Source organism: Chrysochloris asiatica, unplaced genomic scaffold, assembly GCF_000296735.1.
Source record: "Chrysochloris asiatica unplaced genomic scaffold, ChrAsi1.0 scaffold00289, whole genome shotgun sequence".
Lineage (NCBI taxonomy): Eukaryota > Metazoa > Chordata > Mammalia > Afrosoricida > Chrysochloridae > Chrysochloris > Chrysochloris asiatica.
The window spans coordinates 962,820-983,883 of NW_006408807.1; the positions used below are offsets into that span (position 1 = coordinate 962,820).

The following is a 21,064-nucleotide window of genomic DNA, read 5'->3' on the forward strand; positions in this document are numbered from 1 at the left end:
CTTGACTCTTTCATTTGTCGACTGAGTTCAGGTTAATGCTCCCATGTACTTCATTCTGTAGTTGTTATGATCATTTGATTTCTTGACTGCTGCTTCCATAAGCATTGATGGTTGATCTGAGCAAAATGAAGTCTTTGACAACTTCAATCTTTTCTCCACTTATTTTGATGTTATGTATTGGTCCAGTGGTGATGATTTTTGTTTTCTTTACATTGAGGTGCAACCCAGACTGAAAGCTGTGGTCTTTGATTTTCATCAGTAAGTATTTTAAGTCCTCTTTGCTTTCAGCAAGCAAATTTGTTACATCTGCATATAGCACGTTGTTATTGAGACTTCCTCCAATTCTGATGCCACGTTCTTCTTCATATAATCAAGCTTCTCAGATTATTCTCGTTTTTAGTTATCATATTCTTTTTTTTAATTCTATGTGCCTGTTTTTATTTCCTTTCCTCCTTTATTATTTTCTCTTTCCATTATTGGTTGCTTGTTTGTCTATCCTGTTTTGTTTCCTGGTGTGTATGTGGTGGGGAAGGAAGTTTCTCCCCTTTCCCACCAGAGAGGAGACAGCAACCTGCCCATACAGTACAGTCACAACTGTAACCTCTGCAGCTTCCTCCACTGGGCAAAAGTCAATATCAACTTCTATACCACCTGGTCAACAATAGGCAGCAGTCAGTACCAACCAAACCCACTCTAAATTGAGGTGCACAAACGGCAAATGGCGAACAGTGGACACTTTTCCATTCTCTAACAACATGCACAGAAGACAACTGATGAGAGCCTAAGACCACATCAACATATAATCATCAATTAAATACAAATAGGAAAACACCACAATGCCCCAAAGCCAACAGACAATATTAGCTCACACAAAGAAACAAGAGAGAATGGGACAAACAAATAAATGACCAAGATGTAGAGCCAGAAAATGATTCTGAGGAAGAAAAGGCAATGGAACTAATGGGAAAAAAAGTATTATTCCAAAGACTGCTATTTGGTACCTTCAAAGGATTGACAGGAAGATCAAGGAATGCAAGGAGAACACAGAAGAAACTTTAAAAGAATTCAGGAAAACACTAAAAGAACAAACCGACAAAATAAATGTAAATTTTGAAACAATACAAAATCTGGGATTAGAATTCCAGAAGATTAATATGAAGATTCTAGAAATGACAATACATTGAAATGGCAAAGCAGTCGATTTGGATCTTCAAAGCAGTGAGCTTGAAGGTACATCTCCCAGTGTGTTAGAAGAACAATGAGAAAAAGAATGAAAAAAAGCTTCAGTGTTACATGAGAGGAATAACTTGTAGGTGACTGGAGTTCCAGAACAGGAAGACATAATGAAAAGCACAGAGAAAATTACTTAAGAGTTGTTGGAAGAAAACTCCCATAGCATCATGAACATGAGAATATAAACATACAAGACGCTGAATGAACTCCAAACAAGACAGATCACAAAAGAAAATCACCAAGATATATCATAATTAAATTTTCTAAAACCAAAGACAAGAAAAGAATCCTGAGAGCAGCTTGGGAAAAAATTAAAGTTACTTACAAAGGAGAATTGATAAGAAAACTCTGATTTCTCAGCAGACCTCATACATGCATAAATGCAATTAGATGGCATATATAAATTTGAAAAAAAAAATTGTCAACCAAGAATCATATACCCAGCAAAACTGTCCCTCAAATACTATGGCAAAATTAGGGCATTTCCAGAAAACCAGAAATTAAAGGAATTTATAATAACTTTATAAAAAATACTAAAGGGCGTTCTTTGAACTGAGAACCAACAATAGCAGACAACAACCTGAGATTCACATACATGACAGAGAAAAAATAAATGAAATGGAAAAACAATTTAAAAAATCGACAAGACAAAAGTTGGTTCTTTGAAAGGATTAATAAAATTGAGAAACCATTAGCAAATCTAAGAAAAGAAAAGTAGAAAATTCAACTAACATGAATAAGAAATGACATGGGTGATGTCACAACAGAACCAATGGAAATAGAAAGGATAGTAACAGAGTACTATGAGGAATTGTACTCCAACAAATGGACAAATTTCTAGAAACACGTGACCTACCTGAATGAACACAGATTAAGGTAGAAAACTTGAACAGGCCTATAGCAACAGAAGAAATTGATCAACTCACTAAAAAAAATCCCAACTAAAAACAAATCCAGGCCCAGATGGCTTTACTGATGCATTCTGAAAACATTCATAGAAGAGCTGACACCAATTCTACTCAAACTATCTCAAATATGGAAATGGAAGGAAAATTCCCAAATTTGTTTATGAAGCAAACATAACTCTGATACCAAAACCTTGCAAAGACATTATCATTTACCTTGTGGTTCAAATCAACCTTGCGGTCCAGGGCTTTATCCCATAGTATCCAACAATATATTTAAAAATAATAATAATACATCGTGACCAAATGGGATTCATACCAGGTATGCAAGGATGGTTCAATATTAGAAAAACAATCAATGTAATCCAGCACATAAATAAAACAAAGGGGGAAAATCACATGATTATATCAGTTGATGTAGAAAAGGCATTTGATAAATCCAACACATATTCCTGATTAAAAAAAAAAAATTCAGTAAAATAGGAATAGAAATTCTTCAACATAATTAAGAGCATATGGTGCTGTGGGATAATGCGCTAGACTGCAAAGTCAATTTTAACCACATGGTCGGCCGTTCAAGATCACCACCAGCTCCTTGGAAATCCTATACAGGGTCACTATGGGTTGAAACCGACTCTGTGGCACTTAACAACACACAACAACAACATATAAAACCAACAGTCAACATCACTCTCAATGGTGAGTAATTGAAGTCATTCAATTTGTGAACAGGACCCAAACAAGGATGCCCTTTATCACCACCCTTATCGGGAGTCCTGGTGTGGCACTGCGGGTTAATGTGCTGGACTGCAAGGTCAGTTTAAACCTCAAGGTTAGTGGTTCAATTGGTGGTTCAAGCTCACCAACTGCTACTTGGCAATTGGACGGCACTTAACAACGACATCCAGCATTATGCTGGAAGTCTTAGCCAGAGATATAAGGCAATAAAGAGGAATTGTTATTTGTTGCTGTTGTTGTTAAGTGCCCTTGAATCAATTTTGACTCATAGCTGCTGTTTCAGAGGAGGGACTGTTGACTTTGAATCACCAACCTTGTGGTTCAAACCAACCTTGCAATTGAATGCTTATCCTGCAGCCCCACAAAGGGAAATTAAAGGCATCCAAACTGGCAAAGAAGAAGTAAAACTCTATTTTAAGATGATATGATCCTATACTCAGAAAATCCCAAAGACTCTTATTTAAACTCATTGATAGATTCAGCAAAGTGGCAGAGTGTAGGATCAACATACAAATATCAGTTGGTTTCCTTTACTAATAAAGATAGCTCTGAAAAGGAAGTCAGGAAAACAATACCATTTACAATAGCCACCCAAAAGACAATATAATTGGGAACAAATCTAACCAGAGAAACAAAAGACGTAGACAATAAAAATGACAAAACTTTACTACAAAAACACAAAAAACACTCACAGAAATGGATCAACATACCCTGCTCTTAGATAGGAAGACTTAACATTATGAAAATGCCAACACTACCCAAAGTAAACCTACAAGCATAATGCTATCCCAATCCAAATTCCAACATTATTCTTTAAAGAGCTGGAAAAACTAATTACTAATTTTGTAAAAAGAAGAGCACAGTAGGAGGACTCTCACTTCCATATGTCAAAACCAACAGTATGAGGCTGGTACTATGAAAGATGGAACAGAATTGAGAACTCAAAAGTAAATCCATTCACCTATCATCAGTAGGACTGTGACAAAGGACCAAAATGCATTAAATGAGGGAAGAGATCACCTCTTCAGCAAGTGTTGTGGGAGGAGAATATTGAAAGTGCCATGGAGGAGGTGGGGCTTGATGGCGCACAGGGTAGTTCACTGTCAGCAATACCACAGAATACCAGACGAAGTGGGTTCAGGGCAGAGCTCCAAAACTCTGAACCATATAGGTAGGAATATTTAAATTTTTTGAAGGCTTATAGTTAGTGGAACTTGTAGTAGAAGTAAGAAATTGTGTACTTTTGAATCTGCTGGGCTCAGTGGCCCGGAGCCAACAGTTTGAGCGAGACCAAAGGCAAGACCAAGCGGGGGAACAGACCTCCAGGGAATAATGCTGCAGGAACCTCACAGCAAAGGTGGACAATAGGAGGAGGCAGGGCTTGATGGCGGCTAGGGTGGAGGTGCAGTGAAGTTCTCCGTCAAGACCAAGGCAAGACCAAGTGGAGGAGCAGACCCACCACGGAAAAATGAGGCAACCTTAGAGCAAAGGTGGACAATACACTTTGTTGGTTTAGCTTTGTTCTGATTTTCTCTCTTTTTTTTTTTTTTGGTATCTGTACATTGGTCCCCCACTCTTTGCACACCTCCATTCTGATTACTAGAGGGGCTGCCTGAGCGAGTGTACACCCCCCACCCTCACCACTGGTGGATTCTTTTGCCAGACATGCACACAGATACTCTAAGCACAAGAGCTGGCCCTGAACAGTTTTGTGTTGTTGGTTTTTTTTTTAATACGGAAAAGGCCAGAACAAGGGGTGTGGAGATGGAAAGAGAGTTTAAAAACAAAGCAGGCCAAAAATTAAATTAAATCCTGAGGTATAGTATAACAACCAACAGTGGCATCTTGAAATCTCTCAGGCAACTTTGAAGGCAAGAAACTGAAAGAGGACATTAAAGTCATCTCAAATTAGGCTACAGATTTTTTTTTTTTTTCTTTCCTCCCTCCTCTCCCTTTTCTATGATTACAGACTACAGTATCCAGTCTAGCTTATTTGTTGTTTTGTTTTTCTTGTTTCTTTTTGCTGTTGCTGTTTTGCTGTTTTATGCTCCCCCTTCTAACTCTGGGGGACTCTTTCTCTCCCTGTATTACCCAAGAAGAGACAGCAACTGCTGCCATATAGTCAAGCTACAATCAACTCTATAAAACACCAAAACCCAGGCAAAACCCAATACCAACTGCCATACATCAGGGAGGCAGACAACACCTGTGAAAGTTACTCTGAGTTAAGCCATAAGAAGAGTGAAAAGGGAAGCCCGCATCCTGATCACATCTACCTAGAGGCAATCAGAAAGCATAAAAAAACAAACAAACAAAAAAACCACACACTCAATTAAGTATTAACACCACAGATAAACACTAAACATGTCCAAGAAGCAAAAGCAGGCGACTATATCAGCATATGTCCATAAACAAGATAAAATGTCTGAGACAAATGACATAGAGGTAGACCTGGCATTCTGGAAGGAGGGCAGGCCTTGGAAATGCCTGAGAAGGAATTCAGAAAAATGATTATAAAATGTTTCAAAACACTTTACAATGGAGTTGAGAAAAATAAGGAAGAAGTCAGGAAAGCACTACAGGAACAATCAAATAAGATAGATACAGCATTGGAAAAAATTCAAAACCTACAGAAAGAGGTCCAAACAATCAATAATAGAATATCCAAAATAGACAATACACTGAAAGTGCCATGGACTGCCAAAAGAACTGTGTTGGAAGGACAGCCAGAGTGCTTCTCGTAAGCCAGAATGGCCAGACTTTATCTCTCATACTTTGGTGATATTGTCAAGAGGGACCAGTGACTAGAGAAGGATACCATGTTTGGTAAAGTGGAGGGTCGGAGGAAAACTTCCAATGACATGGATTTGCAAAGTGGCAGCAGCAATAGGATCAAACATAGCAATAATTGTGAGGTTGGCCCAAGACAGGGCAGTGTTTTGTTCTGTTGTGTATGGGGTTGTTATGAGTCGGTAGTGACTTGATGGCACCTGACAAGAAATTGAACAGTTCTATTCATCTGTGAGTGGTTCAAAACCTATTAGATACTTTGTGGGAGAAAGGTAAGGCTGTCCATGGTTGTAAAGATGGACAACCATAGAAAGTGACTATGAGTGGGAATTAACTTGGTGACAGTGGGTTTGGTGTGGTGATAGAACTGTTTTTTATCTTGACTTTGTCAATATTAGTACCCTGGTTGTCATACTGTCCTATATTTTTGCAAGATGTTACCACTAGTGCAAACTAGCTAAAATGGTACATGGAATCTCCCTATACTGTTTCTTCCAAATGCTCAGAATTTACCAAAACAAAATTTAAAAACCTGCTTCTATTGAGTCAATTCCAACTCATAAAGACCCCATGAGTAGACTTTCCCTACAGGGTTTTCTAAATTGCGATCTTTATAGAAGCAGATCCCTAGGCTTTTCTTCTGTGACACCACTGCATGGGTTAATAGTTGGTCACAAACCTTTTGCACCAACTGTGAATCTACAATGGTCCGAAAGTAAAAAGTTTAATTAAAAGGAAAATAACTCAAGAGTCAACAATTGCTTTTTTCTCTGGATTCTATCCACCCTCTCCACAAACACAGGGAATATAAAGTACTATCATGCAGTCAGAATTGGGGGTCGAGTGCACAGTGGGTGAAGAAGGGCAGAAGACACAAAAAAACACCTCGCACCTGAGTTGTACCCCTAGTATTTTGCTGCACATAATGGAAAGTGATGGTGTGGTGCTGTAGGATAAACACTTTATCATAGGCTGGTTTGAACCACAAATTCAGTTGTTCAAACCTACCAGTTGTTCCTTGGAAACCCTTTACAGGGTCATTATGGGTCTAAAGCGATGGCACACTGCCACACCACCATAATGGAAAGTGAGGATAAGAAAGATGGCAGCTAGAGAGAACCCAAAGAAGACCGGGGTCGTGTGTGTGTTTGTGTGTGTGTGTATGGAATGTGTGGTGTGTGGGGGAAGGGTACAGGAGAAGCAATAAAGCTGCTCCCCACCAGACATAACTAAGGCTGAGATTGCACATTAAGAGCAAAGACCATTCAGCCTGCAGGTTTGGACCACAGTCACTAACCTTTGGATGTCACTCAGATGGTCAGATTTGTCCAGAGACGTCGTGGGCATTAGTGAAAGTGTCTTCAGAGTATTTCTCCAGATCAAGTAAGTGCCACTAGTTAGCAAGCACACTCAGGTCCCAGGGTACTTGTTTAATAGCTGCTCAGTTTCCCTTCATCTCCACCCATATGGCAGGATGCTAGGTCCGTGCTGAAACTCTAGAGGACTAGCAGAAAGGCTCAGTCAAGACCAAGCCTCCTCTCCTGGGCCACTTGCCTCTTCCTGCTTGGATGCTCTTTTCCTGACTCATAAATAAAATAACAATCACTTGCCATTACATTGACTTATGGCGTCCCCTGTTTGTCAGAGTAAAATTATGCTCCGTAGGATTTTAAGTAGCTGGTCTTAGAAAGTAGTTGCCAGGACTTTTTTCTGGGGGCCTCTGGGTGAACTGGAATCTACCAACTTTCAGCTTGCAGCTGAGTGTATTAATAACTTGCACAACCCAGAGACTTCTCTTGATGCATAAAAACTTACAATTCATGCATTTATTGTGGGAGGGAGACATTGTCCTTAGCTCCTCCCAAAAGAAAGACAGCAGCATTCAGTCTTAGAGCACAGGAGGTATTTCTGGGCCAATTAAATCAGAGAGACTGTTATTGATAATATGTAATTGGTTTTAGAACTAGACTTATTGAGCTCTGAATGACAATATTTAAATAGAAAAATGCCCCAATCTTGAGTGCTTCTGTAAACCATGACCAAGGCCTTCTGCTGCGGCTACAGCCGCCTTCTGCCAGAGCCCTCTTTGAAGACAGAGCTCTGCTCTAATTGCCTGCTGGGCATAAATATTGACAGGGCTGTGCAAAGGAAGAACATCTGCCTTGTAAGTCTGCTGCTTGGGATCTCCAGGCAGGCACCCAGGCAGGCCAGCAGCTCACGAGCTTGCTGAGTCGCAATCCTTTTCCTACAAATTGACAAGTGCTGCAGTCTTCCAGACTCAGGGCTGAGTGTCTAATTAAATTTCCAGACCAGGATAACGCTGTTGGCTCCTCTTGGGATCAGGAGGGTCTGTGGGAAGGAAGTCCTGAGAGGATGTTCAGGCCCCCTAGGACCCCTCCCCCCCCAGCTCTTCTTTAGTCTTTTGGGAAACACACCTGACCTAGTAGACCCAGCAGATTGTAGGCTTGCAGGGCAGATATTTCTAGAAATTAACCCCACCTCTGTACCTTACTACCTCTGTGGTGTTAAACCTAACTTCTGGGGTATACAACTTTGTCGTCTGAAGATTTATGGCACCAAGGGTCAGAAAGCACCCAAGACAGGGCCAAATACCAAGCAAGAGTGTGATGCTCATAATGAGAAGGTGCCCAGCAGACGTTACATGAAACACCGGGTTGTTTTAGAAGTACACACTTCTGGACCCTATTCCTGCCTCACTAGGTGAGGATCACTAAGACTCAAGAACTAGTTTTCTATCTTTTAAAAATTATTATTTAAAGAAACTCATTGAATGATTCTGATGTAATCAGCCAACCCCAGTTGGCAGTCAGGAGTAGTTCCTACTGACCTAAACCTGCCTTGTTTATTTAGCCTTAAATTCACTTCCTATAGGAAGCCTTCCTGGATTGTGGCAGGAAGAGGGATGAGGCCTCTGAATTCTCTCCGAGGAACTTGCAGAGACACCTGTTTGGTTTTTATCTTGGGCACTCTTAATAACCCTAAACCTCCCTAAACCATGACCATAACCTCGAAAGCAAAGGGCCAAATGCCATGAGACAACCCAATGTGTAGTAGAATAGTGCTTTCCTTAAGGGCTTTTAATGATGGCTGTTTAAATATCATTGACTTGATTATGTCATCATTTTGAGTATACACACAGCACCAATTCAACAATTTGCCATGTATAATTCAATAACATTGATCACATTCTTCAAGTTGTGTACCCATTCTTACCTTACTTTTGATTTGTTCCATTAACATAAACTCACTGCCCTCTAAGTTATCTGTCTAACCCTCCAAGTTACAGTTTGATTTTATAGGGACAGATCTTAAAATAGCACAGTGCTCAAGGCACTATCCGCTAAGCTAAACTATTGTTTGGCTTTTAGCTGGGCACTATCCAGTTCTTATGGTCTCCTGGCAAAGAGGCAGTTGTTCATAGAGGCAATTGGTCACACATTCCACAGACTCCTCTATTCCTGACCAGCTTTCTTTCTCTGTTGCTCTAAGGCAGGGATGGGGGACCTTTTTTCTGCCAAAATTTATAGCATTATTCATGGGCCATACAAAATTATCAACTTAAAAATTAGCCTGTTATATTTGGTCAAACATTGAATTAACTCAACCCTAATGTGATCGCTTCACCACTCATCTGTCAGTTTGTCGTACTATGGTGGCTTGTGAGTTGATGTGATTCTGGAAGCTATGCCATGGGTATTTTAAATACCAGCAGGGTCCCCCATGGTGGACAAGTTTCAGATGAGCTTTCAAACAAAGACAGACAAAGAAGGAGTGACGAACTACTTAAGAATATTTAGTCTCTGAAAACCTTATCAATAGCAGAGAAACACTGTCAGACATAGTGCCAGTTGGAAGGCACTCAAAATGTGACTGGGGAAGAGCTGCCTCCTCAAAGTAGAGTTGACTGTGATGACACAAATGGAGAAAAGCCCACAGGATCTTCATTTGCTGATGGAGCACAACTCAAAATGAAGAGATTTGGTTGGTTGGTTATGTGCTGTGAAGTCAGTTCTGACTCATAGTGACCCTGTACATGTCTTCCGAGGCTGTAAATCTTTACAGGAGCAGAAAGCCTCATCTTTCTCTCATGGAACAGCTGGTAGTTTCCAACTGCTGAACTTGCAGTTCACAGCCAACTACGTTGCAGCTGTAAAAGTAGCAGCATCGATGGACTCAAGCGTGGCAACAATAGTGAGGCTGGCCCAGGATCAGGCAGTGTTTCGTTCCGCTGTGCATAAAAGGTCACTATAAGTCAGTACCGACTCGATGGCACCTAACAACAACAACAATGTGATGGCTAAGGGGTTCTGGTAGCATAGTGGTTATGAGTCACACTGCTAACCTCAAGGTCAGCAGTTTGAAACTACCAGCTGCTCCACGGGAGAAAAATGAGGCTTTCTGTTCCCATAAGATTTAGAGTCTCAGAAACCCTATTCAGTATCACTGTGAATTGGAATCGACTCCAGGGCACAGAACAAACCCACCAATGTGATGGCTAGAGTCCTGGTGTTGCATTATTGGATAAGTACTTGACTTCAAGGTGAGTTCAGTGATTCAACCTCACCATCTGTTCTTTAGAAACTCCATACAGGGTCACTATGAGTCAAAACCGACTCAACCACACTTAACAACAACAACAACAATGTGATGGCTGGAGTCCCGGTGTGATGCTGAAGGATCACAAGGATGGTTGAAACTGCAAGGTTAGCAGTTCAAACCTACCAGCTGCTTCTTGGGAACCCTTGACAGGATCACTGTGAGTCAGAACTGACTTGATGACACTTAACAACAGCAACAACAATATGACAGCTGGAACTGTGGTTATTTTGGCAGGACCAGACCAAATGATTCTGAGGGCCTGCAGACCAGATGTTCTCCACCCTTGCTCTAAGTGAATAGAGCCCAATTATTATGCTTGGATAGGCAATTGCAAGCTTTTAAGATACCAGGCACTATGCAACAAAATAGAAGGTAGAACAGAAGCACTAAACATGTTGTTAGGCCAATTAAGTGGGAAGTCCCATGAAACCATGACCCTAAACCTCGCAACCAAGAATGACATCCAGTTAAGAATGGATAATTTGGGGGAGAAGCAGATATCCAGATCTGTCATCCAAGGAGCATCTGGGTGGACTCAAACCTCTAAGCATTTGGTTAGCAGCCAAGTGCACTAACCATATTCACCATCCAGGGACATCCTTATCTTCACTGAACTATTTGTTTTTGACTCCTCAACAAGACTCCTTGAGGGCACTGGCAGCCCTTATGGGTCTAGTAGCCTTCAACATCCAGTGACTTGGCCACTCAAGCAGGCCCTTCATGTCAGTCTGTGGATGACCAGGAGCTGATAGTGATGGCTATGCCCACAACTCATTCTGCACAGTATTCTGTGTGAGTTCTGTGTGGAAAGCCCTTGAAAAGGGCACTGGGGGATGTGAGCACATAGAAACACAAAAGGCTTGTGGGTGGGAGCTTTGAGGGTAGACAGCCCTGCTCCACCACCAAGGATGACTTGCCCTGATGCGCTCTGCCACCACTCAGTGTCATGGAGGCAGGTCAGTTTGGGCAAGCAGCCTGGGGGCTCACAGAAAGGAGAGAACCTTCTTAGGGATGAGAGAGATGCAGAGGATCAGGGCAGGCTCTCAAAGAGAGAGAGTTGATGAAATAAGGGGCTGGGGTGGGCAATCCCTGGCCCTCTGGGTACCAGTTAACAGCATAAGGATTCAGACACGTTTCTGAGTTCAGGCTCCTCAGTGTAGCTTTCAACCAGGATGAGGGGAGCTTAACTTTTGGGTGAGGCCTCCCACTGGACCGCACTTACCTTACAGTCTAGTACTCCAGCCCTGGTCTCTATCCCCAAATTACAACCCTAGAAAAGGAAGTAGGAAGTTCAGGGCTTCAGCTGAGAGGGTTTAAGGACAATGCCCTTCAAATAGCTCAGCCAGTAACTCCACATGTTAATCGGGATACTACTATCCACCACTCATCAGTCAGTTGGTTGTACTATGGTGGCTAGTGTGTTGCTGTGATTCTGGAAGCTATGCCATGGGTGTTTTAAATACTAGCAGGCTCACCCAGGGTGGATAGGTTTCAGTTGACCTTCCAGACAAAGACAGAGTAGGAAGGAGAGATAGACTATTTCAGAATATTTAGTCACTGAAAACTTATGAAGAGCAGTGAAACACTGTCAGCACCAGAATATTGAATATTGAAACATGATGAGGAGCACCAGAATATTGTCAGATAGAGTGCCAGAAGATGAGCCCCTCAGGTTGGAAGGCACTCAGAATACGACTGGGGAAGAGCTGCCTCCTCAAAGTAGAGTTGACCATGATGACACAAATGGAGTAAAGCCTTTGGGACCTTCATTTACTGATGGGGCACAACTCAAAATGAAGAGAAACAGCTGTAAATATCCATTCATAATCAGAAAATGGAATGCAACAAAGTGTGAATCTAGGAAAATTGGAAATTGTCAAAAATGAAATGGAACACATAAACATGGATATTCTAGGCATTAGTGAGCTGAAATGGACAGGTGGTGGTCATTTTGAATCTGACAGTCACATGGTTTACTATGCCAGGAATGACAAATCGAAGAGGAATGTCATCACATTCATCATCAAAAGGCCTGTCTTAAAGTACAATGTTGTATTTGATCACATAATATCCATATGCTTACAAGGAAGACCAGTTAATACCACCACTATTGAAATTTACACACCAACCACTAAAGTTGGTGATGATGAATTTAAGAATTCTATCAGTTTCTTCTGTCTGAAATTGATGAAACATGCAATCAAAAAGGTTGGAAACAAACAGGCTCAGTAGTTGGAAAATATGACATTGCTGAAGATCACATGATGGAATTTTTCAAGACCAATGAGTTCTTTATTGCAAATACCTTTTAAAATCAACATAAAAGATGACTATACACATGGATCTCACCAGGTGGAATACACAGAAATCAAACTGACTACATCTGTGGAAAGAGACAGTGTTTCTTTTCAGCTCCTTATCATTAGCCAAATCAAGGCCAGGGGCAGACTGTGGAACAGATCATCAATTGCTCATATGCAAGTTCAGGCCAAAGGTAAAGAAAATTAAAAACAAGTACATGAGAGCCAAAATATTACCTTTTAGACATCCCACCTGAATTTTAAGATCATCTCAAGAACAAATTTGATGCACTAGACACTAAAGACCGAAGATCAGAAGAGTTGTGGGATGACACCAAGAACATCATACAGGAAGAAAGCAAAAAGGTCATCAAGAAAACAAGAAAGGCAAGAAGTAACTGATTTACAAGTTTTCAAGAGGGAGTTTAGATTCAGAACACTCTGGTAGAATCCTCACTGAGTGGTTTTCATCCTGTCTAGATGGGTCTGGTGAAAGGAGATGGGGATTAAGACTCTTAAGAATCAATAGCGAGTAATTGTTATCATGACTAATTGTGATTATTGCAACTGTAAAGGTAGAAGTTTTATAGCAAAAGAGGGGTGAGTGGTTGATCGTACAGTCCAGGAACAGAGGACCCTGGGACCATCAAGGGAGAAGAGTGGGAGCAGAATGTGGGACCCTACCCAGAGAAGTGGCAACACCAGAGATGGAGGCAGAGATGATGATGTGGAGAGACAGAGCAGCTGAGGACGCTAGACTCGTGGAGAGGCTGGTGTGCTGGTGGCTGGGTGGCAGGCTTGCAGGGTGTGCCCTTTGGTTGTTTGAATGATTGTATATTCCTGAGTGTTTTGGTGTACATCAAAAAAGAAAAAAGAAAAAACAGAGTGAATAGAGAAGAAAATACTGTTGGATGCTGATGTATGAAGGGGAGTGTACTCATTGCAATGAAATGAAATGTGATAGGATGAATGTAAAACTGATGTTCCCCCATGTAAACTACCACTCAATTCACAATAAAAACTTTTTAAAAAACAAAAAAGGAGGAAAAGACCAAAATGGATGTCAGAAGAGACTCTGAAACTTGCTCTCCAGTGTAGAAATGTTAAAGCAAATAGAAGAAATGAGGAGGTACAAGAGTTGAACAGAAAATGTCAAAGGTCGGCTTGAGAAGGCAAAGTCAAATATAACGAAATGTGCAAAGACCTAGAGTTTGGAAACCAAAAGGGAAGAACACACTCAGTATTTCTCAAGCTGAGGGAACTGAAGCAAAAACTAAAGGCTTGACTTGTGGTATTGAAGGAGTCTGTGGGGAAATGATTGGAAGTGGCAGAAAGCACCAAAGGAAAAACAATTCACAGAAGTCACTGTATCATAAAGAAATGATCCATGCTCAACCATTTCAAGAGGTAGCCTATGACCAAGAGCCAATGAGACTGAAGGAAGAAGTCCACAGTACATTGAAGACACTGGCAAAGAACAAGGCACCAGGAATTGATAGAATAAAATTGAAATCTTTCAACAAACTGATATTCACTCATCAATGCCAAGAAATTTAGAAGACAACTACATAGCGAACTGACAGGAAGAGATCCATATCTGTGCCCATTCCAAAGAGAGGTGTCCCAACAGAATGCAGAAATCATAAGACAATATCATTAATATCATATGCAAGTGAAATCTTGCTAAAAATAATACAAAAATGGCTGCAACCATACATTGAAAGAGAACTTCAGAAGTTCAAGTTGAACTCAGAAGATGATGTGGAATGAGGATTATCATTGCTGATGTCCGATGGATCTTGGCTGAAAGAAGAGCATACCAGAAAGATACCGACCTGTGCTTTGTTGATTATGCAAAGGCTTTCAATTTTGTGGATCATAATAAGCTATGGACAACATTGCGGAAAATGGGTATTCCGGAACACTTAATTGTGCTCATGAGGCAGTTGTTCGAACAGAACAAGGGAACATGGAATGGTTTAAAATTAGGAAAGATATGTGCCAGGGTTGTATTCTTTCACCATATTTATTAAATCTGTATGCTGAGCCAAAAATTCGAGAAACTGGATTATATGAAGAAAAACGTGGCATCACGATTGGAGAAAACTCATTAACAACCTGTGATATGCAGATGATACAACCTTGCTTGCTGAAAGCCAAGAGGACTTAAACACTTACTGATGAAGTAATCCAGCCTTCAGTATGGGTTGCATCTCAATGGAGATAAAAAAAAAAAAAAGATTCAAGTTGTCAAAGACTTCATTTTGCTTGCATCAAACTTCAACGTTCATGGAAGCAGTCATCAAGAAATCAAACAACGTATTGCATTAGACCTCTTTAAAGTGTTGCAGAACAAAGATGTCAGTTTGAGGACTAAGGTACTCCTGACCCAAGCCATGGTATTTTCAATAATCTCATATGTATGGAAAGTTGGACAGTGAATAGAAAAGACAGTAGGAGAATTGATGCATTTGAATTATGGTGTTGGAGGAGAATATTGGAAGTACCATGGACTAACAGAAGAATAAACCAATCTGTGTTGGACAAAGTGCAATAGAAATTCTTCTTGGAAATCAGCATGGTCGGACTTCGCCTCTCATACTTTAGATATATTATCAGAAGGAACCAATTCCTGGAGAAGGACATCATGCTTGGTAAAGTGAAGGGCCAGAGAAAAAGAGGAAGACCCCCAATGTGATGGATTAGTACAGTGGCAGCAGCAATGGTTTCAGACTTAGCAATAATTGTGAAGTTGGCAGGGGACCGGGCAATGTTTCGTTCTGTTGTGGGTAGGATTGTTATGAGTTGGTATCGACTCGATGACACCTAACAACAACTACCGACCAGAGAGACTCCAAACACTATGGCCAGGCAGCCAAACATTGCAACTTCCCAGAAGTTAAGAATTTGGGATTATTGTTTGCAATGATTGCGCCCTCCCCTAAGAGACCAGCACAACAATCCAAACTCATGTCACATGTCCATTTCCTTGTGACACTATAAGAAACTCAAACCTGGGGGCTCTCAACTTCAGGCCACTCCATGTGTCCTCTAAATGAACTCAGACCTCACTACCTCTCTTTTCCTCCTTGTTTAAACTTTCCCTTTGCCTCACTTGGAACTGGCCAGTTCTCCTGCATCATTTACCTCTTCTGAAAATACTCCATTCCCCTCAGCTTCAATGGAATACTGTGTTCTCCTGGCGACCCACCGACCCTGTGGCTTCTCATGCTCTTGGATTAGAGGCCAGAAGTTTGGGACAGAGACTTCATTGCTCTCTACTGTCACTTTTAAACCATTCTCCTCCTTCTTTCCCTTTGGAGGGTGCCACTAGACTTCATCCTGTTGCTGTACTCTGGCAGCCTCCTCATAACTCCACATCATAGAGATTTTGACTCCTGGCTCACCTTCCTCTCCATCATTGTTCATGTCATCATTCTTGGCAAATTTGGTAGCCCATCTGACATTATTATCTCTCAATTCCTCAACCTCCTCACCTGTAACAGTCTCACCTCTACCTCAGCCATGCACACATCCTAGGCGTTACCATTTTCAGGAACTGGCCATCTCTGAAATCTTTCAAGTCTCCCATATTCTGCCCGTATTCCTGGATTGCTAATTCACCAACTTTTCACAGCCTTCAATGAAACTTCCAAAACCTGTTGTCCCACGTTTTATTTTACGTTTGTCTTCTGGGTAGTGTAAACAGTTAATAAGCTCAGCTGCTAACCTAAAGGTTCACCCAGAGGAGCCTCAGAAGAAAGGCCTGGTGATCTACTTCCAAAAAACCAGCCATTGAAAATCCTATGGACAGACACACAGTTCTCTTCTGACACGCATGGGGGTCCCACAAATCCAAGTCAGCTCCATAAAACTATCTTTGCTTGCCTTCAGAATATACCCACACCCATACATACAACTCTGAAGGCTCAGTCAGGAGTCTCCCTCCACCAACAAAAATTCTGCAGGCATCTGGCCTCTTTTCTGTCTTCCCTGCATCAAACAATGGCCTATTAATCTCTGAGTTCCATGTTGTCTTGCCTTAACAAATACCCCACTCCTCCATTCATCTCCCTTCTCCACGCCATCAGCTCCTTTCTATTACTGCATTATTTTCATCAGCATACAACCATGTACTGTGTCTCCTATTTTCTCCCAGCAATTCCCCAATTTCCCTGCTCCTTCAATCAAAGTCTGAAAAAAGTGACCTACACATACTGGTTCTACTTATTGACCTTGTCATCAACAATTAGTACTATTAGATCATTTCACTGTCCAGCTTTGGCATGCTGGACAATTAAATATTCAGCTTTATGTTTGGTAAAGTAGAGGGTCAACAAAACCGAGGGAGACCCTTGATGAGATTAATTGACACAATAGCCACAAAATGGGTTCAAAGATCATGAAGACAGCCCAGAGCCAGTCAATGTTCTGTTCTGTTACACAGAAAGTTATGAGTCAGAGCTGACTTCATGACAACAGACAATAACGTCATTGGACCATTTCCATCTGCATCCGGCCATTCATACTTTAAACGATGCCAGTCTAAATCATTGGTCAAGATCACAATGAAGTTTTAAAAAAAAAACAATAAAATCTCAGTGCCATTGAATTGATTCATAACGACCCTATTGGACACCGTAAAACTGCTCCATTGAATTTCCGAGGTTGTCCATCTTTACGGAAGCAGAGTGCACATCTTTCACAAACAGAGCAGTGAATGAAATCACTAACCTTTCAGTTAGCAGCCCAGTGCTTTAAACACTGCACCACCAGGTCTCCTTTACCAATGATCCCAGGGTTCTTCCTTGACCTTGATCTTTCAGCAGAATTCCATGTGGTTGCCACTCCTTTTCCCAAAGGGCCTCTTCCCCATTGTGTTTTTGTGACTCATCTGCTGTCTACTCTGGCTGCTTTTTTTCCATCTCCTTCACATCTTTCTCTACTTGACCTCTGGGCCTCTCGTCTTCCATTTCCAGGTGATCTCATCCAAGCCCATGACTTTAAATATCACTCATGTGTTGATGGCTCTCAAATTTACCTCTCTGGCTTGACCTCTCCTCTGAGCTGCAGACACATAGATCTAACTTGACATCTTCACTTAGATGACTCAAAGCAAACCTAACATATTCAGAAACAATTTCTCCAGCCCATGGTCACTCCCTCAATCTCTTTTCCATTTCAGTAAATGGTACCACTATCCACTCAGAAGTTCAAATGGAGAAAACCTAAGGACTTTTCTCACTTCTATTTTCCTTTCTGCTGCTTCTACTTACAAAATATATCTAGACTTCATTCATCTCTTTCCATCTTCAATCTCAACTGCAGACCAAGCTGCCATCACCCTTCACTTTTAAGCTGAAACAGTCTCCCATATGATCTCTGTGTTCCCTTTCTGTGGACAGGGGCTGTGTCAGAGATGAGCAAAGGCTTCCCTGCATCATCGCTAATTGGATTTGCAGAAGGAATGCCCATGTTTGCTGTCCTTGCTGTTGCCCTTCCTCAGAAACAGATTTCATTCAGAAAACCAGATCAAATGCTATTAACAAATTAATTTCAATTAGTTCTGCCTAAGCACTCAGGCCTGAGGGCAATCCTGATTAGTCCTAGAGGGAGATGTCACTGGCCTGGCCACTAATAAAATGGAGACCATATTAGAAACTGAAGTGATTATGCCTGTCTCTGTCCCTGGAGAGAAAAGAAGTAGGATTGGATTACACAGTAATCGCCGATGGGAAAGAATTCTCTTTCAGATGATGTTGTTGTGTGCCACTGAGTTGATTCCGACTCATAACAACACAGTGTGACAGAGTAGAACTGCCCCATAGGGCTTCCTAAGCAGTAATCTTTACAGGAGCAAATTTTCAGGTCTTTTCTTCTGTGGAACAGTTGGTGGATTTGAACTGCTAATTGTTGGTTATCAGTTGGGCATATAGCCATTGTGTCACCAGGGCACAAGGTCAGCAAAAAAGATGAAGATCCCCAAAGAGATGGATTGGCAAAGTGGCAGGATCAATGGGCTCAAGCATAATGATTGTGAGAATGTATCGTTCTGTTGTGCATAGGGTCACTATGAGTTGGAACTGACTCGACAGCACCTAATAATAATCTAATCTAATAACTGTGCTGGGCATAGCAAATTCACTAATTAAACTAACAAACAAGGTCCCTGTACTCCTGCATCTTATATAGACTAGGGGGCACACAACAAACAGTAAACAAATAAATGAAAATCAGACTTCAGAGTGAGAAATGACATCAAAACAAGGGCCCTATGACATCATGTGGGTATAAGGGAGGGATATTCAAGGGGCCTGAAGCATTGACCGCTAAACTGAGGTTTGATAATGCAAAAAGCAAACCAAGTCTGGGGAAAGAACCTTCCAGGGAGAGGACCCAGAAAGGACACATGTCTGTTGTCAGAGAGCCAGGCTTCACTCCTTTCTCGTCCTCCTAGGATGTCCAGCACAACCACCTCTGGGTGGCCCCATGAGCAGGCCAGTTGAATTCCTGCTCATCTGGCAGCTTTGCCCAGAGTATCTACCTGCCCGGGTGCTCTCTCTCCCACCAACCCCTCTTACTCACAATTCTCTCAACTGTAATGACCTTTCTGCAATTCTGGATCACTTATTTGGCACATGCTGTCTACATTGCTCTGTATGGGCAGATATCACATTACCAGGGTTCTGAATCTCCTCCCATACCTTTTTTTCCCTGTTCACTCTAGACACTTGGGAAGTCTGAATGGGTTGGCCAGCCCAATGGAAGTCCAAGGGACAAATGGAAATTCATACAAGTTTGGTTTTACCTCCTAGAAGGTACTCTATTCAATTCCTGGAACCAAGGCCAGCTCCAGATTTGAAAAGTCATTCAGAATATTACTGGATTTCTTGCAGAAATGCCTGGAGACTTTCACAAGGGCAGCAGCTAGCCAGAAGGATAAAGATCCACCAAAAAATGAAAGAAGTCCTGGTGTGGTGCTGTAGGGTCAGCACTGGACTACTAACCAGAAGGTAGGTGCTTCAAACCCACCAGCCAGTCCTCGGAAACCCTATACAGGGTTGCTATGAGTCAGAACTGATGGCAGCACTTAACAACAAGAAAGATGAGAAGTCCTAAGACTTTTCACATGATGGCCAATGACCCAAATCCCAGTGACCAGACCTCCAAAATGAGCCCCACTCCCACCCTCCAGGACTGCTTCACTGCGGCCCACGTTCCTCTAGCCCCCACCCAAGATTTTGGAGCAGGTCCACAATTCCAACTCTTATTAGTCTCACCCAGAAAGCTATTAACATGTAGGTGTCACTTGTAGCAGAAACACATGGGCACAAAATGTTCAACATCTAGGCCCCTGGCCTGACAGCAGAACTGGCTGTTTGTCCTGAGTGGTGACCCGTGATGATGAGTCCATGGCCCCAGATCCTGGAGGATGAAGATGAGATGAGCATGGAGAGCCACTGGCACTGCTGCTAACCTTTCACGAGGACCGTCCTGGCCTCAGCCCACTCGCTCCTCCCGTCTGACGTCAGCAGGCCGATCGGAGGCAAGAGCTCGTCCTCGTTGGAAGCCATTTTGACTATCTTTCTCAACTGAGTGAACAGATCCCCCTCACTGAGACGACGGAAATTAATGACAACATCTAAGACAAAGAACTGTGGGGGAAACAGGTCAAACACATCACTTGAGACTGTAAAGTTCTCTATGGGAGATATATACTCAGACCCAGATCCTAAAAGTATTTGATGTTCTGGGTGCTTACAATTTAGGGACCAACCCAAAACTGTTGACTGTGCTAGGCTCCAAGCTGGACTCCAACTCTAAGATTAAACTTGCTAAAAGAAAACTTGTTTTTATTGTTCCTACTTCATGTAAATACATCATGTTTGTGGGGACTTGAGACACTGTTATTGTTGTTAAGTGCCATCAAGTCAGTTCAACTCACAGAGACCCTGTAGAGGGTTTCCAAGGAGTGTCTGGCAAATTTGAATCACTGATTTTGTGGTTCAAACTGGCTTGTGACACTGTTAGAGGAATATAAATTGGGACCACCCTTTTGGAAGGAAGTGTCTATCAAAACTAAAATTTTCATATCCCATGACTCAGCAAGCAATTGTCCTTAAAAAAAGAAATACTTTAAACTAAGGCTTAGGGACATGTCCACTTGTGTCCACCAGAAGACGTATAAAGGGATGTGTGTATCAGCCTTGTTTGAAATAACAAAACAGTAGCAATACCCTAAATGCTCTTCAATTGGAAATAGCTGTGTAAAATTTACTTTGTCCAATGTGTCTGCCCAGTCATTAAAAGGTAGAGCTACATGATTAGTTCAAGCATGCTGGTGAGTGGACAATAAAAGCAAATCAGTGAGTAAGATGCAGAGGAAGATTAAGAATGAAAACCAACACACAAAATACTCCATAAATACATGTGCACATATATATGGGACTTCATGCTATAGCTTTGATGGAAAGGGTC

General features: G+C 41.7%; 1 protein-coding gene across 1 annotated transcript in view; it reads right to left on the reverse strand.

The window, feature by feature from the left end:
* Window positions 1-21,064, reverse strand: part of CHAT (choline O-acetyltransferase) — an 86,468-nt gene that overhangs the window by 51,132 nt on the left and 14,272 nt on the right. Inside the window, exon 6 of the mRNA XM_006874615.1 lies at window positions 20,064-20,241. Coding sequence (XP_006874677.1) covers window positions 20,064-20,241 — 178 coding nt within the window. The remainder of the gene's footprint in view (window positions 1-20,063; window positions 20,242-21,064) is intronic.